The 9341-nt window shown below is 44.7% G+C and overlaps 1 protein-coding gene across 1 annotated transcript in view; it reads left to right on the top strand.

Moving 5' to 3' along the window:
• Positions 1 to 3880: 3880 nt before the first annotated feature.
• Positions 3881 to 9341, top strand: part of XPO5 (exportin 5) — a gene marked incomplete at both ends in the record, with an annotated part of 45202 nt that continues 39741 nt past the window's right edge. Inside the window, 5 exons of the mRNA XM_080700354.1 lie at positions 3881 to 3985; positions 5666 to 5787; positions 7388 to 7460; positions 8655 to 8792; positions 8951 to 9133. Of these exons, the coding sequence (XP_080556480.1) occupies positions 3881 to 3985; positions 5666 to 5787; positions 7388 to 7460; positions 8655 to 8792; positions 8951 to 9133 (621 nt within the window). The remainder of the gene's footprint in view (positions 3986 to 5665; positions 5788 to 7387; positions 7461 to 8654; positions 8793 to 8950; positions 9134 to 9341) is intronic.

Below are 9341 nucleotides of genomic sequence, written 5' to 3'. Positions count from 1 at the left end.
AGAATACCCTTTTGGGCCTCAACCCGCAATACCCCCAACCCCCCCCCCAATCCTCAAAATAACTGAACATTTCACAAAAGAACATAGGATTAGTGAACAGGTGCATAAAATGGGTTCAGCATCACTAGTCATAGGGAAATGCAAACTAAAACCAGTGTAAATCACTAGAGGAAGACGGCCAACAGTAATTTAGTTGATAGATCTCAAGCATGTAAGTTTAGGGGGAAAAGAAAAGCAGAAAATTGTATATTGTTAGCCCCACATTATCAGAGAGTTCCACACTAACCAACCTCAGAAAGAAAATATTCGGAAAAAAACGCACGTGTACTGAACATGTACAGACTTTTTCCTTGTCATTCTCTAAATAATACAGTATAGCAATAAATACATGTTATTTAATATAATTATTCTCTAAATACAGTATAGCAATTAATATATAAGACATATCAATATATAAGTTAATATATAACATGAGTACATAACATAGCATTTACAGACACTATAAATAATGTGGAGGTGGGGCTGGCTGTGGTGGCACACATTTGTAATCCCAGCATTTGGGAGATTGAGACCGGAAGACTGCAGGTTCAGGGCCAGCCTCAGCTACTTAGTGAGGCCCTTTGCAACTCAGTGAGACTCTGTTTCAAAAATAAAGAATAAAAAATAGAGCTGGGGGGGTGTAGCTCAGAGGTAGAATGCCCCCTGGGTTCCATCCCGCATACTGGGGGGAAAAAAAAAAAAAACCCCCGAGATGTTCCGAAGTACTTGGGAGGGGCTGTAGGTGTCCTTCAGTGGAATAAATTTGCCTAGCATTCTCAAGGCTGTGGGTTCAATTCCCAACAAAGAAAGACACAGAAAGAAAAGGAAGGGAGGCAGGGAACGTGGGAGGTCTATGCATAGATCACATGCCAATACTATGTCATTATCTATTGAGGACTTGAGCATCTTGGCTTGGGGAAGGGGGTGTCCTGAATCAATCAATCTTCAATTCTCCAGTGGATTCTGAGTAAAAACTGTATGCCATGATAGCATCCATGTCAACTTTCTATTTTGAAATCCTTTTCGATTAAGACCCTCCGGCACATCTCGTCATGTCTCCTTATTCTCCTGCAATCTGTGATTCTTACTCCATCTTTCCTTGTTTTCATAGCCTTTTTTTTTTCTTTTGGTGGTGGAACCCAGGGGTGTTCTACCTCCAGCCCTATTTATTTTATAGTTTGAAACAAGGTCTCACTAAGTTTGAGAGCCTCACTAAAGTTGCTGCAGCTGACCTTGAACCTGTGATCTTCCTTTCTCAGCCTCCCAAGTCCTGGGATTCAGTGTGTGTCACCATGTCCAGCTACCTTGACAGTTTTGATTGTACTGGTGACTTATTTTGAGACTATTTCTTAATTTGTGTTTGTAACATTTTCTCCTGATTGAGAGTATGCATATTTGGCAAGAATATCATGGAAGTGATGCTTTCTTCTCACTGTATCATATGAGAAAAGGGGTAGTGCCCTCAATATGTTTTACTATTGGTGATGTTAACCCTAGCTAATTGGTTAAGATAGTGTTTTGTTAAAATTCTCACTGTAAATTTGCTATTTTTCATTTTTTAACTAGTAAGTACCTAGGAAAAGGATACTTTGAGACTGTGTAAATATCCTGTTTAACTGTCTACCACTGAGCAACTAGCAGTGGATTCTGTCTGTAACAATTAGCTTATAGTTTTTTAATGGTGATTTTCCATTCATGTAAAATCTTTAACACACACTTGTGGTCTCAGTACTTGGGAGGCTGGAACAGACTCAGCTACTTAGTGAGATGCTGTTTCAAAATAAAGAATAAAAAATAGGGCTGGGGGTGTAGCATGGAGGTAGAATGTCCCTGGGTTCCATCCCTAGTACCACACACACAAAAAAAAAGTATTAGTAAAAAAAAAGTATTAAATAGTGGCTCCCAAACTTTGCTACACATTGGAATCATTTGGGAACCTTTATTTCTTTTATTTTTATTTATCTATTTTTGTGGCACTGGAGATAGAACCCAGGGGCCTTCTAGATCCAGGCTACACTCCCAGACCTATTTTATTCTTATTTGGAAACTGATTCTCTTAAACCAGCGCGGCTGGCTTTGAACCTGCTCGATCCTCCTATCTCCACCTCCACCTCCCACGCGCGGGGGATTACAAACAGGCGCCACCACGCCCCGCTGGGAATCATGATTTTTTAAAAGATTTTCAGGCCAATTCTAATATGCAGCAAAATTTGGGTGCAACTAGCCTATGTAAATAAGACATTTATGGAAACACCAGAAATTCATGATTTAAATATGATAAACACAGGTTATACAGTTGAGTGGGCATCCACCTGTTTTCTAAAATAAGTTTTTCAAAAATCAACATTCACTTTGAAAAAAGTTTTATACAACACAAAGGTAGATGATTAGTAGGAAGAAAAGTATTTAAGAAAATCACAGTATTCATGACAAATTCCTTATAAATTCCAACTGAACACTTACCTAAAACAGGCAGCATGTGATACTTTAAATAATAAGTTAAAACCATAACATGTCAGAAGTCCCTTTAGTGGAATAAATAAGGCTAGAAAATAGTAAATGTATTGTCACAAACGACAATAACACAGGATAGGTACTATATTAAATACAAATATCAGAGATGAAAATAGGAAGCCGATTTCAGGGCAGCAACATCCTTACTAAGCACAAAAATCACAAAACAGATAACGCAGATTTAAGTCGTAATAAGGCTCCGGAGGTTTTCAGTTTATGTATTTATTGGAGAAGACAAGAGTTTTGTAAAGATGGAAAATAACCTATTTTCTGGCAAAACCTTGCTTTCAGATAAGGATTACGTTACTCTGAAATCTAGCACTTGGCAAATTACCTCAACTGTACAACCATTCAATACCTGCGATTAATCGTGCTTAAATATCTTGATTTGGGGCACTCTGTGTATTAAACCTACGAGCATTCTACCTCCGAGCAACACCTCTAGCCCTTTTTACTTTTATTCTGAAACAGGGGCTCACTAAATTCTGAGGCTGTCCTCGAACCCGCGATCATCCCGTCCCGCAGAAACCCCTGGATCTGTCCCGACCTGCACAGGCAAGCCTGACCGGTTCACGCAGGGACACGCCAGGCAAGCAAGCACAGGCGAGGGGAAGTGAAGGGAAAATGGGAACATTGAAGGGAAAATGCCGTCTTTTCAATTTCCTTGGAGCGCCCTCAGGGCCTCGTCTCTGTCAGCACGCTCTTCACGTACTCCGGGCCAAAGTGTCACCGGCCATGACCTATCAGAAAATCAATCGCCAGAGCACACCGCATCTGCACACCGACACGGATCGCTTCTGAGGCTTGCTCACCAGGACCGCGAACTGGCCACGATGCTGGGCTGAGGGTCCCTGAACGGAAAGGGAAGGCGCCTAGGACGTGTCGTCGCTTCCCCGGGGGCAGGCCAGTGGGCTTCCGAAGAGGTCTAGTCCCGGTGGCGACGGGGAGTCCGCGCGGAAGGCGCTCGGGACACCGCCGCGGGAGCCGCACCGGCGCCCGCAGCCAACCAGCGAGTGAGGGCCCACTGCGCGCGCGCCGCCGGGGGCCGTTGGCGCGCATGCGCCCCGCGGCGCCTCCGCCCGCGCCCCGCCCACCGGAGGCGGTCACAAGGGCGCCGCCACTTCCGGCGGCGCGTGCGCAGTGGCGCGTCGGGCGCGTGCGCAGCGCCGGCTCCGGGCCCCAGCTCGCGCGCCTCCTCCCGCTCCCCGCCTCCCCCTCCGTCGGCCCGCCGCGGCCCAGGACTGGCGTGTGGGTCCTCCGAGGGAGCCGGTCGGCCTCGCGCTCCCGGGACGCCCGTACTTTGCGCTCGCGGCGCGTGGCGTTAGCCATGGCGATGGATCAAGTGAACGCGCTGTGCGAGCAGCTGGTGAAAGCGGTGACGGTCATGATGGACCCCAGCTCCACCCAGCGCTACCGGCTGGAAGCCCTCAAGGTAGCTGGGGGCCCCGGGCCGGCCCCGAGGCCCTCCCCTCGACCCGGGCGCCGCCCCGGCTGGCCACGGCCCTCGTCCACCCACGCGGCGCCCGCGCCGCCCTGCCAGCTCCCCGGGCCTTTCCTCGCGGCCCGGCGCCCCTTCTGCCCGCGCTTCCCGGCTGGCGTTTCTGCCCTTCGCCCCGGACTCTCGGGCCGCTGGCGCCCGGCTCGTCCTCCCTCCCCGCCCCTACTCTTCACCGTTGATGGGACCTCGGGCCTCCGCCCTGGGTGCCGCGCTCAGCCTCAGCCCGCAAGTCCTGGCCTTCCCTGGGCGCACGTGCGGGTCCCGTCCCACGCCAGCTTCGCGCTTCACCGTCTTCCCTGCTCACCCTGGACCTGATTTGTGCAAATCGACCCCCAGTCGCGCGGTCCCCTTCCATCCTTACACCTCAGTGATCTCAGCTCTTACACGCCTCCCAGGTTTTTATCAGGATGCGATGCTCGTGGGCAGTTCTGTGAAAGATGAGCTTCCACCACTTGCTTTGCATTTTCACAAAGGCGCTGTGGTTTCCTGAAAGTCGTTTTCTAGAGTCCCGGATGCTCTGCTCAGGGAACTGGTTCACGTGTTGCGACTTGGGAAGGCTAATACAAGTGGGGATGCTAATGACAATAGAGCTTATTCCCCCTAAACAGTGTCTCTAGGGTATGACAAAAGGCTCTTTAGGGGAAAATGCTCGTTTTGCACATATTTTAGGTGATGTAGCTTCATAGAGTGAGCGCCCCTTGGAGGAAACTTTTCAGTAAATACACTACGCTATACTAGTTGGTATCAGACACAATTAGGTTCTGATTCGCTTTTAATTACCATATATTTGAAGTAGACACAAGTAGAACGAATACTACGGTGATCTTGCATATGCGTGTCATCTACATTTAGCCGGTTATAAAGATTTTGCCACCTTTGCCCTTTTCGCTCTCTACCCCAAGTTTTTAAAACAAATCCCTAGAATTGACATTACATCCTAGGAGTTTATCTCCAAGAAACAATTTTACTCCTTTAGACCTAGGATTGAACCAGGGGCATTCTACCTCCAAGCTATACCCTCAGCCCTATTTTATTTTTTTTATTTTTTTATTTTTTTATTTATTTTTTGAACAAAGTCTCACAAAGTCGGGGGAGGAGGACAGGGGGAAAGACTCACTAAATTGCTCCTGTCCCAGCTTCCCCAGTACTGGGATTATAAACCTGCCTCACCACTCCTGGCTGGCCTAGTTTCTTTTAAATGTTAGTAAGGCTGTTATTGGCCACAGCATGACAAATTTTAAAGTACTCAAGGGCCCAAATGGAAAGAATGATTTATCAGTGTTTTGTTGTTGTTTGTGTGAGGTTCTGGGGATGTAAACCAGGGGCATTCTACCTCTGAACTACACTCTAGTCCTATTTTATTTGATATTGAAATAGGGTCTCACTAATTTACCTCATGCTGGCTTTGAACCTGTAATCCTCCTGTCTCAGCCTCCCAGGTACTGGGATTACAGGCAGGAGCCACCACATTTGATATTTATCAATTCTTCAGGTGTATAATGCTGATCTAGGTTTTGCAACTTAAAAATCCAGCTAAGGTTGGAGTTTCCTCAGTCTCTTTAGTCCCCACCCTCTCTTAGCTCCCCATGGTAATACGAACTTTTCTTCTTTCAGTTTTGTGAAGAGTTTAAAGAGAAGTGCCCTATCTGTATCCCCTGTGGCTTGAGGTTAGCTGAGAAAACACAGATTGCCATCGTCAGACATTTTGGTCTTCAGATCCTGGAACATGTTGTCAAGTAAGGAACTTTTGGAAATTAGCCACTAAAGTTTGTGAAAGTACAAGTCTTTAGCTCTTGTCTTACCTATAGAGATTTTTTTTTTTTAGGTAGTAGAAAACAGTAGTTCCTAGGAAAAAGGAATGATGCCATCAGAACCTCACAGGAGTGCTTGTTCAGGACTTTTTTGTGTGTGTGTGTTGTGTGTGTGTGTGTGTGTGCGTGTGTGTGGTACTGGGGTTTAAACCCAAGGACTTCTACCTCTGAGTTACATCCCCAGCCCTACTTCATTTTCTTATTTTGAAGCAGAATGTCACTAAGTTGCAAAGGGTCTCACTAAGCTGCTGAGGCTGGCAGCCAACCTGTGATCCTTCTGTCACAGCCTCCTAAGTACTGGATTACAAGAGTGGGCTACCATGCCTCGCTTCATTCAGGATTTTTTTTTCTTTTTTTTTTCTTTTGTGGGTCTGGGAAAGGAACCCAGGGGCACTCGACCTCCGGGCTACACCCCCTACCCTATTTTTTATTCTTTATTTTGAAACAGGGTCTCACTAAGTTGCAGAGGCCTCACTAAGTAGCTGAGGCTGGCTGCGAACCATGATCCTCCTGTCTCAGCCTCCCGAGTGCTAGGATTACAAGCGTGCGCCACCACGCCTGGCTTCATTCGGGATTTTTAACTGTTCAGTTTCTTCATGTAAACCGTATGGTACATGCTACACATTGAACAAAGACTGAGAACCACTTCCCTGTTTGTCCAGAGTATATTAAGCTCCTAGTATATGGTGGAAAACCTCAAGACCTTTTTAGAATATTACCGTGAGTAGGTAAATAAATCTTTTTTTCTTTTTGAGTGAATCTTTCTAAATGTACCTGCAAGGCAGGACTGTATGAGAACAACTGAAAACCCCTAACTTGAGTCTCCTACCTTCAAAGTCTAGTAAAAGAGTCAGCTTTTAAGACTTAGTCACAGTTTTTCTGGAATTATATAACCTTGTCAGCCTGACAAGAAGAAAATTAATAGTATTGAGATTTATATTTTCTGAGAAGTGGCTGCTTTGTTGCAATTGTCTTAGATGGATATTTGCTTTTGGCATATCAGTAAAATTTGGGGGAAATGCTCATTTGTGGGTACGCATCTGGTGAGTTCAGTAAGTGAACCACAGCATATATAAAGCCTTTTTCCAAGTTTTTTTTTTTGTTGTTGTTGTTGTTGTTTTTTGGCGGGTCTGGGGATGGAACCCAGAGGCATTCAACATCCGAACTGCACCCCCTGCCCAATTTCCAATTTTTTATTCTTTATTTTGAAACAGGGTCTCAGTAAGTTAAGGAGCTCCTCACTAAGTAGCTGAGGCTGTTTGCAAACTGTGATCCTCCTGTCTCAGCCTCCCTAATGCTGGGATTACAAGCGTGTATACCACACCCAGCTTCCAATTATTTTTTTGTTGTTAGTGTTTTGGTTAAATGTGAGCTGTTCTTGTCCTTTCTCTGAAGGATACACAATAAAAAATATAACATAATGAAATCTATGGCATAATAAAATGCAGGAATCAAAGTTAATCTCTTGTGAAAAGAAGACTTCTAATGTGTTCTTTTGATTTTTCTTACCTGTTTTGGCGGCCAGGTTTCGGTGGAACAGCATGTCTCGATTGGAGAAAGTGTTTCTGAAGAACAGCGTTATGGAGCTGATAGCAACTGTAAGGAAGGGGTAGTTGGGAGGCTTGTGTTGCTAAGGTAGTTTAAACAAAGTGTGATTTCTTCTGTGTCATATTTGTGTAAAAAATCACTGGTACAGATAGTATAACGTATGTTATCTGTACAAGCATCTCAAGAAATAACCCCACATTTTTTTTCCTGAGTTTAATGAATCACCCTTATGTTTTGACTTCTGCTTTTTAAATTATCAAGACAGGGCAACGGAGAGTAAATACTTTTCAGAAAATGAATAAGATGGTTAGATCTAAATTATATGGAAGCACTGTCTACTTGGTTTCCTTTTATCCAAACTCAACCATTTTGTGATACTTTTGATGAAAAAATGCGGAATGAATTTGTTTTTTGTTTTTTTTTTGTTGATACTGGGGTGGAACCCAGAGGCTTTCTACTTCTAGGCTGTACTCCCAGACCCATTTTATATTTATTTGGAAACAGGGTCTCACTAAGTTGCTGAGAGAGCCTTAGTAAGTAGCTGAGGCTGGCTTCGAACCAGCGCGATCCTCCTGTCTCAGCCTCTCAAGCTCAGGGATTACAAGCGTGCGCCACCACGCCTGGCTTGGAATGAATTTGTTTTGAATGTTAGAATATGACTTTAAACACGTTTAAAATCCAAAGCCTTGTTTTTGAACAGAGAGCATGAAATGAATGCCTCCCGTTTTCCTGCCTTTAATAGGAAAGAAAGGATTTGATGTAAAATTTTTAATTCACTTAGCTAGCTAGGACTTCTATTTTGCCTGTTCTGGGGAGACTAGAAGTCATTAGTCTTGACATCGAACTTCATAAGAGGAGTCAATGATACTTTCTTTGTATCCTCTGTTTCTAGAATTAATGACCAAATGGTCAGTTGCTCTGCTATACTCTTATTTTATCAGCCTTTGAATGTACACCTTATTTCTATACTCTTTCACGCTGGTCCTCTTTAAAAAATGAAGCAACATGAGACTTCAGTTGCTAAAAGAACAGTGATGGTTTCCTGACTCCGGGCCAGCCACTTAATGCCACCTCCACCAAGAGGAGTGGGAAGAACAGTGGGTGGGAATGCAGGACCAGTGACCCAGGGTGGAGAACAGGTTCGCTGGTTCTGTTTGGTTCCAAAGCAGGCCTCCTGGTGGGTTTTACAGCTCAGTTTTATGGTTTCAGTCTTGCAGACCTGTTTGTCTCTTGTCCTTTTTCAGGGAACATTGAACATTTTAGAAGAGGAGAACCACATTAAAGATGTTCTGTCTCGAATCGTGGTGGAGATGATTAAGCGAGAGTGGCCACAGCACTGGCCTGACATGCTGATGGAGCTGGACACTCTCTCTAGGCAGGGGGTACGGAGTGCGGCTGTTGTCAGCTCTGTGCGCTTGTTCTGGGAAAAGACTTCAGGGTTTGCTTTGTGGTAGTGTTGGTTTGTTGTTTCACCAACAGAAAATAGCCTTTGTTCGAAATACCTGCACGTTTAACCAGCTTATTTCTGTTGCTGGTGTAGGAAACACAAACAGAACTAGTGATGTTCATCCTTTTGCGACTGGCAGAGGATGTGGTGACCTTTCAGACACTTCCGCCCCAAAGAAGAAGGGATATCCAGCAAACGCTCACCCAGAACATGGAGAGGATCTTCAGTTTCCTACTCAATACGCTTCAGGAAAATGTAAACAAGTACCGGCAGATGGTAAGGATCCCCAGCTCACAGTCCTGTTTTTCTAATAAGAATGTTTTTTGGTTTTAGTTAATTTGCTCTTTCAGCAAGTTACTAGGGTGTTTATCAGTAAAACAAAAGGCCATTTTATAAGCAAAAATCTGGGAAATGACAGGAGAAATTAGAACTAATTTTCTCATGTAGTTCAATGGAGTTTTTCTAGAAAAAGTTGTGTGTGTGT

The sequence above is a fragment of the Muscardinus avellanarius genome (genome assembly GCF_963383645.1).
Source record: "Muscardinus avellanarius genome assembly, chromosome: 8".
In the NCBI taxonomy this organism is placed as follows: domain Eukaryota; kingdom Metazoa; phylum Chordata; class Mammalia; order Rodentia; family Gliridae; genus Muscardinus; species Muscardinus avellanarius.
The sequence above is the reverse complement of the archived record's forward strand: the minus strand, read 5'-3'. Positions and strand labels throughout refer to the sequence as shown.